The sequence below is a fragment of the Sturnus vulgaris genome, chromosome 19 (assembly GCF_052056855.1).
Source record: "Sturnus vulgaris isolate bStuVul1 chromosome 19, bStuVul1.hap1, whole genome shotgun sequence".
NCBI classification, from domain to species: Eukaryota; Metazoa; Chordata; class Aves; order Passeriformes; family Sturnidae; genus Sturnus; species Sturnus vulgaris.
Genome location: NC_142261.1, coordinates 3,049,198 through 3,065,842, shown reverse-complemented (window position 1 = coordinate 3,065,842; position 16,645 = coordinate 3,049,198). Strand labels below are relative to the sequence as shown.

The window sequence follows — 16,645 nt, the reverse complement described above, 5'->3', positions numbered from 1 at the left end:
CAGAGTTTGAATAACTAAAGGCTGAATTTGGCTCTGCAGGAATGGGCAATCATTTAACAGCTACTGAAACAATGCCCAGTCTGGATGGGGATGCAGCAGCATGGAGCCACACAAGACACGAGGCAGTGTCTTGAGGGGAATGTCATCACATCCTGCTAAGGCTCCAGAGGGACAATATGACACTTCAACAAAAATTTCTTCCAGTTCTGGCCGTGCCCACACAAGAACCCAAAGATGCTTCAACACAAAGGGCAAATTCAGCCCAGATGTAACCTCAGGGACTTCAGCAGAGCTTGTAATGGGGTTGGGCCTTACCCACCTCATGTGTGTGTAAGCACAGCTGGGAAATTCTCCCTGGGTAGCAGTGAGAGGATCCACTGCATCCACACAGCTCATCCCAGGGATGCTGATGCTGTCCTGCAAGAGGTACCTCAGCACCCAGCACAGCATTAAAAACATTCCCAACAGCCGGGTGAGACAGCTGGTGACAGCAGCGGCTTTCAGGGTCTTTAGGGCTGTTGAGCACTGTGTAATTTCCAACTCACTCCCCAGCCCATTTGCTACAATTCCCAGCAAACAGCAGGAGAACTGCTCTCGCCTCATTCACGCTTCAGAATCTTTATTTTTATGATGATCTTTGGCGTTTTTAAGGCGCCCCTCCCACCTCAGTAAATCAGTGCTTAGCCAAACTACCAGGAGGACAGGAGACTGCTGATCCCTCAATTAAAAAGTGCTTTTGTACTTATAAATCTGGAAAAATACCATTGTCAGCCATACAGTCTTCCTATTACACACTGGCTATGCACACAAACTGATACATTCAGAACCTGAAACATGAAAGGAATCATCAATATACAACAAAGTGACTCGCTGCAATCCTGTCACCCTCCCCAGCACAGAGGCAGGGCCTCTTCCTGTCACAAGCCAAGCCAAAACAAGACCTGGCTCAGATGGGATGTCAGAACGTCAAACTGTACGTACTTAACCTCTGCACTTCCAAAACAGCAAAAATGCCATGAAAACAAATTATTACAATTCTTTCCTTTTTATCTTCTCAAGCACATAGGAAGGAAAGTTTGTACATTGCTCCCTCAAAAATTTCCCTCATATAACAATGAGGTTTAGCTTTTTTTCTTTGCCATCTTCTAATTTCCTGAAAAAGTCCTCTCTGCCCTGCCTTCCTGTCTGGCAGCTTGAGCTGTTTGGAAAGGATCCTTTTCCTCCTCTCACCTCATACTGCCCACCTCTCAGCCTGGTCCCTTGGCTAAGCTTAGCTGGACTTTCTCTGCAGACCTTAATCTCTGCTCTGAGATTAGGCAGGTTAGGTGTTACAGACAGATGCAGAGCCCTTCCTCTCCCACAGCCAAAATCCCTGTCAAACTCTGGCTTAGGAGTATCATACCGGATCTTGAAATCAAACTCCAGGATCTTGCATGATAAATCAGAGCATTTGCTGGGCTTGGCTGTACCTCCTTTACTTATGGCAAGTCTGGGGGAGTTAATTTGCCTGACGATTTGACAGCACTTCACCTATAGAACAGATGTTACTGTATCAGCAATCATTGACAACAATCGTGCTTGTTTTGATTGGAAACAGGAGGAAGTCCTTCAAATGCACTGATCACCTCAGGAAAAACTTCCTTGTGACTTTGCTGGCATCCTCATGAATCCTGTGACTTTCCCAGCTAGAGCATCCACCCAAAGAAAGCTGACCTGGGGTTGCTCTGACCCTTGAAGAGCGAAATATTAAGTAAATAAGTTCAAACTCTCTGCCCTTTATTGCTTCCTTATGATACTTAATGAGCCTTCCCTACACTGAGATACCATTCCTGCTCTGCTCCCCAAGACACACAGTCACTAGAAATATTTGTGTCTGCCTTCCCTCTGTTTTGCTGGAGGATTCTCTAAAGGACTGGAGTTGAATAGTGGTATCACAATGGGCTGAAGCTGGAGGTTCAGCTTTCCAGCCCTTACACAGACTCAATGCTCCTCTCTAACTCAGTTGGAAAGCTGCAGCTCAAATTTCAGCCTATGTTAAGTCACTGTTCAGCTCTGCTCCTTCAGCAAAAGAGAGGGAAGCCAGAAGAACCTTTTTCTAAAGCAAAAAACTGTGTGGGGAGAAGGGTGGGGAAAGGAAGCAAAAACACATGGAGATCGTTTTTTCTGCATCACAAGGAGCAATGAAAGGCGCAGGCAACTTTTCAAACATGTCAGAATAGCTCAGTGTGATTTGTAACCAAGAGGAAGTTTGAATAAACAGCTCCAACAACAAACATCAAGTTTTTTGGAGAAAGGAGACAAATAAGGCAGCAATGACCTGCACGGAGACCCTGCTACCACCCTTCTAACTTCTGCACAGGATTGAGGCACTTACATAATTTTGTATCACAGAACCACTGATGTGAACTTCTGACACCAGCATCTCATTAAGGGGAAACAAAGATTTAACATGGGCTGCAACATCAGCCCCATATCACACCCTACAATATCACATCCCAGCCAGTCCCCCAAACCTGGTGTCAGCTACAGAAGTGCCTGACCCACACACCATGCTAGCACCTACCCATCTTCCTAAACACACTCAGAATTGGCTGCAACCCACTTGCAGGAATGCAAGGACAGTAGACACAAACCCAGAAAGGCAAGGGGGCGAGGGATGTCTTCCCCACTGGTTTTTAGTCAAACTAAGAGTGTCCCCTCTTAAGCCTGCCAGACCCGAGCTTAAGGAATCAAAACTCCATTCCTAATTAGCACATCATCAGGCCTCACCAGCCAGGGACTTTGCCTCCCAAGAGGGGAGCTCTGGCCAGCCTGGATGATGAATGAGAACTTAAGCAGCTGAACTGTTTCAAAGGCTAAACTGGCAATTGCAAGGACGAGCAGGTTCAGAAAGGCAAGCAGAAAAAACAAAATATCCAGCACAGTCACATTGTTTTCACTATTCAGCACGCAGACCTGCACTGTGTAACTGCTGCAGAGCTTTCCCTCCAGGGAAGCATCCTGCAAAGCCCATGGCTACAGGAGCAGCTCCTTCTCTCCCAAAACACAGCCACTTCTCTGGTGAGAACCTCACTACTGCAAACCACTGGAGGGAAATCCATTCTGCCAGCTTAACCCCAATAAACTTTCATGAGTAAATTAAAATTGATCTACCACACTCGGGACATTTACAGAAGACCAGCCCTCTTCACTGCAGCATTCTTGCACACCAGGGACAGCAGTTCCATCTGCTTGCATGACCATTATAAACACTGAGAAGAAAGGTCTGGCATTTGCAAAGATCTGTATTTTGACTGTTCGTTGACACAGCACAATAGGACCAACACATCCACTGCAGTGATACTCACATTTGTTGCAACAGACCTCCCAAACAGACACACCATGCAACATAATTCCTGTCTGCTGGCACCACTCTACACTGTTCAGCTCTCTCTCCTCAAGCCACAAATGCCCCAGCAGAGGCAACAAACTCCAGTCTATTATTGGAAGACTCAGTGGAGCACATCCCCCACAAGACAACTACCTCCCCCTTTCAGATACTCTCTCCCTCCAGAGTAAAGTGAGTATTAAAACCCAGCAACTGTCTCCTGTTGGAAGCAGATGGCAGGAATAGCTGGAGAGCCTTCAAACATCCTATACACTCAAAACTTCAGTGCAACATGAAAGCCCAGTTAAGCAAGTGTGTGCCTGCATACACACCCCTGCTCAGGGAGCACAGCAATGGCAGAAAGTGCTCCATTAACTCCTTTAGTGGCTTAAGTGTCTGTCAACACTCAGGACGTTCACACAGCCTGAGCACTGGCCAAACTTTGGTGGCTTGTGCAGTCCTTGAGCTCTCCTGAAGCTATAAATTGCAGCAGGCTGGTATTATAAATAAGGAAAGCTGGAGACTGCAAATTGATTAAGACCATTACTTTGTGTCACATCTAACTCATTTCCAGCTGGCTCGAGTAAAAGGAAAAGCCACCAGAAACCCCAGGCTCTGACGACACAAAGGCAAGTGCAATTCCCCACCCTGTCCAGCTCTGGGGACACGTGCAAAGTTTCATAAGTCAATTCCAGCTCACTTACCTCGTCCATTTTCTCTGACGTTGGAGTCTGGTCACCAGGCACCATTTCTTTAGCCTCCGAGGTCTCAATTTTGGAGGTCCTGCTCAGCTGATCAATGGGAGTCATGCTGGCCTCGGATGTCCCCCGGGAATTCTGACTCAGAGAAGCTGTCCCAGGGATGGGCTCATCATCATCAGAGTCAGGTAAAGGTGTGGGGCTGATGTCCTCCAAGCCTGTGCTGGAAGGGCGCGAGGAAGGCGTCTGACCCCTGAAACCAGGCTGAGAGTTCGAACCGTACGTTGGGATGGGGGAGAGCTGGGAAGAAGAGGAGGAAATAGGGCTACCTTCCATTCTGATCTCATTATCTGAGTCATGCTCGTTAAGAAAGGGTAATTTTGTTCTCTGCTCTTTTAAGAGCATCTCAATCCTTGAGTCTAAACTGTTATGCTGCATCTCAGTCTCCATGGTGGGGGTGCCAGGGGTCTCGCTCCTCTCTGGAGTCTGAGAGAAGGACGCTGTGCTTGGTTCAGGAACAGAGTTCGAGTCGGGCAAGGGCGGAGGCTCCTCTGGTTTTTCCTTCACTGGGACAAAATCGATGCTGGGGGCAGCGCTGCTCTCCACAACCATCTCGGTGGGAGGCGGTGCAGGTCTCCGGTACTCTGCCTCTCTGGAAGTTTGGGGAAACGGCTGCTCCTCGGACTGGGGAAAAACAGCTGGTGCTTGGTAGGGGGAGAAGGCAGATTTATAGCTTGAAGAACTAGAGTGGCTCAGGGGAGGAGTGTGAGAGAACTGAACTGGCTCCTGCTGATGGGATTTGAAGGTACTGAACTGATGCTCTGTGCCTCGGAACACCCCAGCCGAGTTGTGCATGTAGTGGTGTCCTGGCCGGCGGTTGTAGGCATCCGTAAATTTCGTCTCGTGCCTCCTGGGTTTGTAGCCACTGTCCTGCCCAAAGTGGTACACGGGCGTTGTCTGCCGGCTGGAGTAGGTGGAGTCCTGGGAGAAGGGTGTCCCCAGGCGTGGGGTGTGGGGTGTTCCTTGGGACTGTGGGGTGAATTGGCTGTAGGAGTTTGGGGTGTCTTGCCGACAGCTGGAATAGGCTGTGTCATGGGAAAAGGGCGTGCTGCTGTTTGGGGTGACGGAGGATCCCGCGGAAGAAAGGGAACTGTCCTTCAGGCGCTTCAGGGAGTCCGTCAACTGTAACAACAGGAGAGAGAAAAGCACCTAAACACACACTTTTATAAAGATATTTGTCTAATCTGTTTGGTTTTCAGAGGAGTACCCAAGAGTTCGTGCTGATTTCCAGGGTAAAAGAAAATAAATAGGTTACAGCACCCCTGAAAACACAAACCGTTAAACATTACTAACAGTTCCCTTTGATTTAAAAGAAAAAGGCAAAGAGTAACTTGTTTGCAAGGAGAGGAAGAAGAAAGCAGATACAAGTTTTCCTTGTAAGCTACCTCACAGAGCATCAGGTGAACAGGAGACTTGCAGACCACTTTTAGCTGGAAGAGTTTCAGTTTTTAGCAACTATGTAATGCTAGTGCAAACTGCAAACAGGGAAGAAAATAAGAAAAGTCTGAGATGTGAAATTGTCAATTTTTTTTTTTGTGAACAAATCAAAACATTCAAATGAGTGAACTACCAGCCTGCAGCCAAACCTATGCAGCAGAGCTGGCCCACCATCCTCCCTACCACTCATCTGTAACAAGGGAGAAGGCTACACGTACAAAAAGTACAAAAAGTTCTCAACTGCCAGAAAAACACCATTTTAAAGCTCTTCACAAATGCTCAGAGTGCCACTGATTATGGCATTTGAAACTGAAACCCTACAAATCTACAGAGCAGCCAAGTAATTGCTCTGCAACTCACTTCATAGGCACGTTCAGGGGGTTTTCTAAGAGCAGCCCTGCTCCAGCTCAGACTCTGCTGAGTCATAACAGTGCCACACTTATCATCAGCTCCAGAATCAATTTTCCATCATGCAAAGCAGGAGCTCAGTGAGAATCTTCCTGGTAGCAAGAGAGGATGAACTGAGCTCCAGCTTCCCAAAAGCACATCAGGACAGGCAACTGGTGAGACCTCTTAAGCACAGGTAGGCAGGGACGTGTCAAATGACTGCTTGGGACATGCCAGCACCATCAAACTCAAGCTGAACTCTCACCTGCCTGCTATGTTCACATGTCTCACCCATTCAGTAGTGTGGACTTGCTCTCAGTTTGAACCCCTGGACACCATGACCAGAGAGACATCAGGGAAGTTTCTTCCTCAACTGTTCTAAAACCCACAGAAAGGAGCAGGAAGCACGTGGCTGGTTCTTAACAACATCCACACTGCTGCAACTTTAGTGTAGATGTGCTGTGGAGTGTTTTTCAGTGGGGTTTGTGTATGGCCTGGAGGCAGGGATTGCAGAACTGTCAGATCTTTGCTGCTCTGCATGAGAGGAGGAGCAAATGTCAGGAGTAATTTACTGAACTACAACAGTAAACAAGTTCGTTGGCAGATTCTAGTGTCAAAACTATGATGCAAACAGTCAAAAGTTACTCACAAAGCAATAATTCTGTTGGTAATTGGGAAAAAAAATCAATTCAGGACAAAAATATAAAACATGAGCATAACATCTAGAGAAAAAATCTTCAGGATAATTACAGCAGGGACTGCTTTGGATGATGCCATCAATTAAGTGTTTTGCTGTTAACCCTGAAAAAAAGGAGTAAGAACAAATCTGCCCATTTTTATTTGAGATGTGGAAGCAGCTTAAATGAGCAATTAGGGTCTACTCATATCAGGGCTCCCAGCAAAATCGTTACTTGCCTCCCTCCTGCCTTTAAAAGCACCTTGCTTGGGAGGTAAGGAAGAACCAAACTCTTTATGATTTTGCTAAAAGGATACCAGGGTTTTGCCTTGGTGTTGTCAGGGTGCTTTGGTGGGAGGAGACATTTCCTTTTTTCAGATCAATGGGATTTTCATGTTCAATGTACAGCTATTACCTGTCCTGAGAACACTTGATCACAGAATTAATGAAATCATGGCATTTTAAGAAGTTGTATGAGTATACACAAGTAGGAAGAAGGAAAAAAAGTCTTTATCAAATCTCTTTCAAATTTGATGTCCTAAAATCAGTTCTTAAGCCACAAGGAGTAGCCAAAGAGGCTGATGACTTCACACAAACAGGTTTCCCTTCCCCCTGGCCTTCTCATCCCAGTGGGGTTCACAGGGAAGCAGGTAATCATGCAAAGCCACGTAGAGAATTGTGCCCTAAATATCAAGGGACCCCTGGAAGCCCGCAGGAATTCTGTCCACTGCTTTTATTAAAAGCTGATTCCAACAACTAATTAAGATTCTGGAAAATTGATGCCATTATTGAAGCTCAGACACCTTCCACCTCTTAGCCTTTAAGCAAGGCTGAAGTCCGTGCACACTGAGGATTACACGCCGCAGACGCCAGGCCAAATGTACCACTGTAAATCATTCCCCTGACTTCAAGGGAATAATCTCATCTCAGGGACAGATCTGATCCAGTCCTAACTGCAGGAATTTCTAATGTTAATAGGGCACGTTCTGTAGGCATTTTTCACTCAGAAAGACAAAAAGCACTTCCCGTGCAAAGCAGGCACACATCAGCCACGTGCTCCATATTCAGAGGTACATTTGATATGACAATTACGAGCAAGTTCTATTTAAATGTGAATTAGTAACAGCCATTGGAACTATGGCAAGACACAAAAAAAAGCTAAATTAAAAATGTTAAAATGCTAATGTCAATGTTTGGGATTTTCTAGGAAATTTTTCTTTTAAAAAAGCTAAGCACACCTACCTGGAGAGCTTCATTCCCAGTTGGGGACACGTCCTGTTCTGTGCCTACAGGGAGGGTCTGAGGAGTGTAAAGACCATTAACCAGCAGTTCATAGAACCTCATGCGGGTTTCACCTGCACAGACCACAATGCAAGAGCAGATTAAACAGAAATATCACAATCCATGTCAAAACACACATTCTTGACACTCACACGACCCTGCTACCACTCCTGGCCCACTGCATCCATGCAAGAGAGGAGCAGTTATCACCTCAGAGCTTGCAGGGATCATTTTTAAGTAATCTGCTGGGCAAGTGAAGTCAGACACTGCCTTCTGCAGCCAAGACAAGGAGATTTCTAAATCCTTTTTCCTCTTCTCAGCCTCCTTGGCAGCTCTGCTCTTTACCATGCTTTCTGGAGCACAGCCGTTTCCCTCCTCTCCAGAGTGCCAAGCAAATAGCTCGCAGATTTGAGAAGTGAAACTCTCACCCAAGGGAGAAGCCTCTGCCAACACCCAGAGCCACTTCAGAAAGCTCTCCCTGCACACCTTGCTCATAGGAACTGCCTGTTACTAATGCAAACACAATGCATGAGAATGCTGAGGACAAAACTGTTAATGCTGTCTTTCCAAAAAGACACCAATTAATCCTTTTTTTCCCCTCTAGTTTAAGGAGAACTCGGTGGCAGCCTTCGAAGAAAAAAGCCAGAGGAGCAAACTGTCCTATATAGCATTACTGAGCCTCAGCCTTTTCATTCCTAAAGTCTACAAAGACCCAGTTTCTTAATATTGAATTTTTCATTACTACAAAAACTTAATCCTACTTATTTTGCAGTCTGTAAGAAATCTGTCATCAGCTTCAAAGGCAACAGAATCAGACCCTGAAACTATCTGAATTTTTGCACTGAAAGATAAAAATCCATAGAAAAATGGACAGACCTGGCACCTGAGCCCAGAAAATTAATTCAGGCAATAGCTCCCCAACACCAGGACTACTTTTTTGAGAAAGTCCTGCAGGATCAAACCTCAAACTCCCTGTGAATCACCCCACTCAATTCAAAAACAAAGCACCCCGTAGCACAATTCTGTTCTGAAAAAGACCTATTTATCTTGAACAAATCTGCAGATAAAGTTATTTAGGTATCAAATCTCATTTCCCAAAGTCCTGAGCCTCATCCTCAACTATGTAAACTGCTTAAGTTCAACCAAAGTCATGACAAAAGAGATCTCTTCACTGCAAGAGTCTGAAGATAAACTTGAAATATTAACACACACCACCCACACATGACACTACAACGCCACAGGTATGGAAGTGTTAGGCTTATTTTCACTTGTTCTTAAAAAAATATAAAGTAATTGTTACATAGTTCTTCCTGGATCCCAAACATAATGCAGGAAAAGTTACAGTTTCAAAGAGTTTTATGAATGTGAAATGATTCCCAGCTATTGCTCTAAGACAGGTAATTACTAGTTGTGTCCAGTCTGTAGATGGATAAACTGAGACACAGAAGTTTCTTTAAACAACCCTGTCTCAGATGAAGAGACTGGATTTATTAGTTTCAGATTCCCAGGCCTATGTTCACACCAGACTGATTAAAAATTACACTTTCATTCCTAATATATATTTTGCTACAAAATTTTTAATCAACCTTTCATTCTCTTGCAAAGCAGAATACTAGAAAGTAACGGTGAAAATGATACATATATATAAAGTATCTCCTAACCTGCGAATGATATTTTAGGAACGTAATTTTTACTTGATTCTGACAGATTATAGCACACTGACAGTCCTACTCTTTTAGAGCAAAAGGGAAGCAACTTTGTGGGGAAAAAAAAATACATTAGGAGCATAAAGCTGGCAAACAAAACAGCAATGCAATTTGAAACTGACTTCAGCATTTTCTCCCGGGAAACAGAAGCATAACCCCCCCCTCATTTCCCTGATGTGATACAAACTTTCTGGAACAGCTGCCTGGTCAAGACTTGCAGCATAGTTTATAAACGGAGGAGAACAAGGAGGAAGGCAGCATAATCAGCTTGTTTAAAATGATTGTCATTAAGACATCCATCACTTACAAAACAGCTTTAGCTTATATTATTAAATCTGCAAATGGTTAATTTGTCCTTAAATGTGATTTTTACCTTCAAGTTTCAAAGCAAGGGAGGAGCCTGTCTGTAAAAATTAGTGGTACTAGAATTTCAAAGTATACACATGTAAGGTCAAGCCTAGCTCCCAATAGAAAATATTATAATACTACTGTGATTTTTCTTCTAACAGTGGTCAGTAATGTCAATAAACATCCTGTTCTACTCTATCACATGTGGCACACCAACTGCTGTGTTGGTTGTGCACTAAACTGTTGAAACCTTTAAATACAGAACAAAATTAACAGCATTTTTAAGAAAGTGGTGTTAGCAATGTCTTTTTCCCAAGAAAGAGAGCAGCAAGCCAGTTTTGAACTAGAAATGCCACCTTTGGAATGTAGAAATACAATCAGCAACTGATCCACACCTCCTCAGTCTTAGACATTTTCTAAAATTCAGGCAGATTTTAGCACAGCCCTTTCACTATCACGCTCGGAGGAGAGAGAACAGACTAAACACAATGCCTTCACACTTGCAGAAACTTTGTTGGGCTTCTGAGGGCTCGGGAGCGGGGCTGGGAGCTGCCTCCTCCAGCACAGGGAGCTGCTGTCGCTTTAAGAGCCAGTCTCACACTTACACACTCGCACACACTGACAAGTGCTGCGTGTGCACTCTGCTGTGCCAGCCCTCAGCCCGCTCTCAGTATCAATGAAATGCCAGGCACGCAGGGGACAGCACCCAGCCCCACTGCTGCCACCAGAACCCACAGATTTGGGTCCCAGGAACCACCAGGACTTGCCCAAAAATCCCATGTCTGCCAAACGCAAGTGTCACCGGGTCCAGCAGCCCTGGCAGGTGGCTGAGAGGGACCAGCCTGGGGCAGAGAGATGGGGGACATGAGAGGGCAGCAAGCAGGGACAGGGACGGGCAGGGGAGAGGCAGGGGACAGGCAGGATGGCAGCATTTTGCAAATTACAGGGCTGTCTCTTAGCAACAGACAACACATTTGGCTCCACGTGACTCGCCCAGGCCCCAGACACCAGACCCGCTGCCGGCTCCCTTCGTATTTTTAATCACCAGGTCCCTGCCCTCTGCACCAGCCTCTGTGATGGGAGTGGGACGGGCAGGGGCTCTGCAAACCCCAAAAGCATGAGGCCCAAATGTGCCCCCTCACCTTTTGTATCCAGCTCCACGTGGATGATGTTGCCCATGACAGAGGTGTTGTGAAGGTGCTGCACAGCCTCCCGGGCACCCTTAACAGTGGCAAAGATGACTTTGGCAATGCCCAGGTGCTTCTTGTTCTTGGGGTTGTAGAGAATCTCCACCTCTTCCACTTCGCCGTATTTCTTGCACATGTCGGCCAAAAAGTTTTCACGGATATTGTCGTTCAGCTTGGCAAAGGTGACCTGCTTGGGAGGCACTGGCCCCACGTAAAATTCATCAATCTGGAAACGGGCACAAGGTGGGGAACGATAAAAACAATCGGCATTGTTAACGAGCGTGGGGGAGGGCCTAAGAATGGCACGGGAGGGAGGGGGTTAAAGCATCCTGCAAACTTTGGGGGGGAAAAAAAAGCCTGGAAGGCTCTGGGTGAACCTCAGAACTGAGTAGAGGCTCTGCCGCTGCAGCCACTCACGGGAACCGGCTCCTTTCTGGGCTACAAAGATGCATTTTCAGCAGCGCTGTCAGCGGAGAGCCCCCTCCCCACTGCCCCCCGCCCCAGAAGCCCCAGCTCCAAAACCTTCAAGTGATCTCGTTAGACAGATGCATTAATTTCTTGATATCCTCATAGAAGAGGATTATTGTTAAACAGTTTGCTAAATAACAATGTTAATAAGAATATGACTGTCATTTAAACGGTCCATTAAACTATTTGGAACTCAGGCTTTACTCCCAGATAAACAAGTTTCAGAGCTAAAGCCAAAAGTCAGGGCAGTACCTTGAATTTGGGGACAGACAGCTCCAACTCCTTAGTTTTGGTCCATATTCGCCCTATTCTGGGATCCCTGACACAATCCACAGGAGCGATCCCCGAGTTCTGGGAGAAGGAGGAGGAGGAAGAGGAGGAGAGAAAACATAGAAACAGCAATAACAAGACTTGAAATTTAAGACAAAAATACAAGAAAAAATAAACCCCAAGGAAGCACGGGCTGTCTCAAGGGAAGGGGAAAGCGCACACACACACACACACGTGTCAAATTGCAATACTGCTGGGAAATGCACACAGATTGGAAACACAGAAAAAAGCCGCAGGTTTGGGCTCCTGACAGTTGAATACACAGTGTCAGGTGGCTGTAACTTTGGTGGCTGTGCGTGTCCCCCCCCCAGACACCCCTCCCATACACATGCGCTACGGCGAGGATTACCACGACCCGGAGGGACCCCCAGCCCCCAAAACGCCGGTAAGAGGGAGGCTGGAGGGGGGAGACACGACACAATAGGGGAAACCCGGGAGCCCCCCACTCACAGGCATGCTGAAATGTTGCCCATCGTAACGGTAGAGTTTGTGCTGTCCTTTTTTCAGAGCCGGGTCAATAATCAACTTGTAACTTCTCCAATGGTGATTTCTTTTCTCGACAGAAGTGCTGGCTTGCGTGCTGTTCTCCATTCCGTTGATCCAACCTGAACGCGGGGGGGGGGGGGGGGGGGTGGAAGAGAGAGAAAGGGGGAAGGGGAAAAGAAAAAAAAAACACACGAAAAACCATAAAGTTAAAAAAAATAGTCAACAAAGACCTCTTCGTCTCGGTGTGTTTTTTTTTTTTTTTTTTTAACGAGCCGCCAGCTCTACACACCCAGGCAGGGAGGAAATCCACCGCGAAGCGAGCCCCAAAATGGGGGAATTGCCAACCGGGTCCCCCCCTCCACCCCAAGCAGACAAGAGGCAGAGAGGGAGGAGGAGGAAAGGAGGAGAAAAAAAAAAAAAAGAAGAAGAAGAAAAAAAAAATCCAATCTCACTTGAACTCTGCTTTTTGCCATGATCTTCAGGGTGCTTGGCTTTTTCCCCCGCCTTGGTCTCTCGGAAAGACATCGCGCTGGGCGGCCGATCGTCTCCGGGCGGCGAAAGGCGAGCTCCCGTCTCACATGGGGCCGGTTACCGGCGCGGGCTGCCCGCCAGGCTCCTGCCTCCCGTTTTCGCGAGCCACCACATATTGTGTGTGCTCGCTGCTGGCGGCGGCCGGGATCCCACAATACACCGCTGCGAGCGCCGCGAACGCCTAACCGCGCTCCGCCGCCTGCACATTCACGGCGGCCGCGCCGCGCAGCCCCCGGCCCGCGGCCGCCCGCCGCCGCCCCGCCGCCGCCGAGCGCCGCCGCATGGGCCGCCGCCGGGACGCGCGGGTTTTTTTTCCCTCCCCGCCGCGGGGTTAACGGCATGCGGGGGGGCGAGTGGAATCTGCCCGCTGCATTTACCTTAGCGCAAACTGTTTCTAAACAAGATGGACCTATAGGTGGGACAAGTTGGTTTTTTTTTTCTCGGTTTTTTTTTTTCCCCTCTCTCTTAATCTTTTTTTAGGGAAAGACTTCGGCGAGCCCGGGCGACCGCGGGGGCGGGTGGAGCGCGGACCCGCCGCGCTGCTGCGGCGGAGAGCGCGGGGGGGGGGGAACCTGGTGGAGGGGGGGGGGTGGCGACACACGCAGAGGAGGGGGTGATAGAAGATGGGGGAGCAGCTTTGCTTATTAAAGGTCCGGAGCCTTCATCAGCCAATCAGCGGGGAGGTTCCATTTTGTTTTCGGTATTAAAGGCGGGCGGCGCGGTGCCCCCGGCGCTCGGCGGGCGCGGGGCCGGGCGGAGCAGCGGCGGGCGCATGGCGCGGCCGTCCCGGGGCGCGGGGCCGCGGTGGCCCCGGGAGCGGCCACGCCATTGGCTGGGGCGGCGGCAGCGCGGCGGGCGCAGCCAATGGGAGCGCGGCTTCCATGGGGCTTGAGTTATTAGACGGCGGGGTAAAAGCGCCGCGCGGCAGAAGCCAAGGAGAGGCCGCGGGACCCGCAGCCATTTTTCTGCAGTGGAGCGAAATGGCCAACTGGGCTTTTCCTTTGTTCCATAAAGGGGGATCCGCCATGTGAATCCACACCACGCGGGGTGGTGGGAGCCTCTAGCACGGTGCCAGACGACTCACTGAAGAAGGATTTCAATATATATATATCTATCTTAACCCCTTAACCAAAAAAAAAAAAAAAAAGTAATGCGGATTTTTTTTTCTCCCTTATGATTCGGGATCCATCTTTGTCTTGTGTAACTAGGTCATGGCACACCCTATGTCAGCAGTTAACAATTTCGAATGCCAACAAAAAAAGAGTAAATACATTCTTTTTATATATTTTTTTGTTGTTTTGGGGGTTTTTAAGCTTTAAGCAGCTCTGATGACTGAACAATAAATTTGAGAGACTTCTCTCCCGTATTAAACACTTGATTCCTGGCCATTTTTATTAACTCCTCTGGTGCTTAAAAGGTAATGTTTTAAATATAGGTATAGGAATAGTGAATTCTGGAAAAAAAAAAATAAGGCAATTTTACTATGATAAGCTTTTTCTCTTTCTTTCCTCTTACATTGTAAGTACCCAATCCATTCTGTCCTTGCTAAGTGTAGTTTTCATGTTAATGTTACTGAAGTGGTCCTTATTGCTAAGCCTTCATTTGCATGTCTTATGTTTTTGTCTGTTTAAACAAATTTATGCTTTTTGAAATATTTTACTTATAAAGCAAACTATCTGGCTAAGATATGCTTAACAGTTGTTTAGAACCAGTAAATGTTAACTAGGTGTTTTCACACTGACATGTGCAGCCTAAAACTATTGAGGAGAATATTTTTAGTGTCTGCGTGCTCTGTGGAAAAACACTGAACGTCCTTTTTATGTACAGAGTAAATCTGCCACAGGAAGGTAGATTTAAGCCTCGAGCAGGAGTCCTCGCCTGTGTACGGTCAGTCAACATAGCTGGACTTTTTCTATAGCTTTTTTTCCCCCTTTTTTTCCTCTTTTTTTGATGCTAGACCACTGCCATACAAAGATCCGTAACTTATATTAACAAGATCCGCTTTGGCTCGCAAACTTACGAGAGAAGTGGTGATACAGATCATATATATATTTATAGCCATTATTTTAAAAAAGAGTAACAACTTCACCTTCAGAGCTGCATTCAACTATGGTGTGCGGGTAAGTAAACCCTTTTGCCCTTGCAGAGGAACAAATAGCCCAGGCCTGTAGCTAATGGTATTGTCCTGGGTGGAAAGATCCCAATGGTCGTCTGAAAGCGGTGGCGATCTCCTTCTCCTCAGAAACATCTAACAGTGCCTCTGAAACGTCTGTTTTCAGGGAGGAATTTGATTTCTCTTTCTGCACAAAGCTCTTGGTCGTCCTCAGCCCTGGGTGGGTTTGGGTTTTTTTGTGCGGAGAGACGCTGTGAATCCATTGCAGGCATTACGTGGCTGTTAAATTGAAAGCACCCAAAAAAAAAAAAATCTGCCTGTGAACAGTAAGATGTTAGTGAGGTTGATGTTAAAAAAGGCGAGAAGGCGGTGGTGGTGGTAGGGATCCCTTACATGTTTTATCCGTCTAATTACAGAAGCTCGACAAAAAACAGGCAACAAAATGGGGGGGTGTTTTTCACGACGGTGAGTCTTAATGGCGGATGTCTCCCTAGAAAGCACTGTAAAATCCTTCATACCGAGAGGCAATGACTTGGAGAGAGGGGGGAAAAAGGAGGTCTGGAAGTATATCCAAAATGAGGGAGTTTCCTTCCAAGTGAGGGACCCTTTGCAGCCTGAGTGTTACAGATGGAGAGCCGTGACGCAGTTGATATTCACAGCAGTTGTGCTTTAGTGCCGCCACCCAGCCCACGAAAATGGCCTCCCCGCCGAATTCTGGTGGGTTTATTATGTGAAAGGCTGCGGCAGCACCGTGTCCCGGGCGGCGGGAGGGGCGGGCACGGCGCTCCCGGTCGCGCTCCGTGTTGTGTGAGGGCAGCCGCCATCATGGCTTCTCCTTCCCTTCGGCGCCGCGTTCTCCTCAGCGCTGGGCGGTGGCGCGGCGGGCTCTCCCCCCGCTGCCTCCCGGCGCTCCGCGTCCCAGGCGCTGCAGGGAAATGGTGGGTTTGGGGTGGTTTAGTTTTTTTGGGTTTTGGTTTTGTTTGTTTTTTTTTCCTCCTTTCTCTCCCCTCTTTCCCGCCCCCCTTCCCCCAGCGCTTTGTGAGGGGCTGTGGAAGGGCGAAGCCGGGCAGGGAGCAGCTCTTTCTCCCCGCGCACAACATGGCGGGAGCGCCCTGCGGCAGCGGGGCTGGCGGCGCTCCAGCCGGGCCGGGCGGGGGGGCGGCCGGCCGGGAGGACAAAGGCAGCTCGGATAATGCCGGCGCAGCCCCGGCTGCTATAAATAACACCGCCCTTCCCCCGCCGCTCTCCTTATAAACACCCAGCCATGGAAGTCGCCTAATGCGAGGAGGGGGGGAAAGAGGAACAAACAACACCACCCCCCTTCTCCCCACATACACACAAGGGGAAAAAAATAAAATGCACTAAAAAATTAAAGGCCGGGCAGTGTTGTGGGGGACGGGGGGAACCAGCAGCGCTGGCCGCGGGAGGGGCCGGGCGGCGCCGCCACCTCCCCGCCCGGAGCGGGTGCGCCGGGGGGAGCGCGGCCGCCGCTCCCCGTCACATGGCTCTTTGTTGTTTTCCTTCTCTGACTCTCCTGGGCTGTTCCCCCCTCCGCCATCACCCAGCCGGG

General features: G+C 48.0%; 1 protein-coding gene across 1 annotated transcript in view; it reads right to left on the bottom strand.

The window, feature by feature from the left end:
- SETD1B (SET domain containing 1B, histone lysine methyltransferase) overlaps positions 1–13,151 on the bottom strand; it is a 48,984-nt gene extending 35,833 nt beyond the window's left edge. Inside the window, exons 1-6 of the mRNA XM_014875024.2 lie at positions 12,884–13,151; positions 12,396–12,550; positions 11,868–11,966; positions 11,103–11,373; positions 7,868–7,980; positions 4,072–5,247 (exon numbers count right to left, since the gene is read on the bottom strand). Coding sequence (XP_014730510.2) covers positions 4,072–5,247; positions 7,868–7,980; positions 11,103–11,373; positions 11,868–11,966; positions 12,396–12,550; positions 12,884–12,956 — 1,887 coding nt within the window. The 5' untranslated portion in view covers positions 12,957–13,151. The remainder of the gene's footprint in view (positions 1–4,071; positions 5,248–7,867; positions 7,981–11,102; positions 11,374–11,867; positions 11,967–12,395; positions 12,551–12,883) is intronic.
- Positions 13,152–16,645: the final 3,494 nt, after the last annotated feature.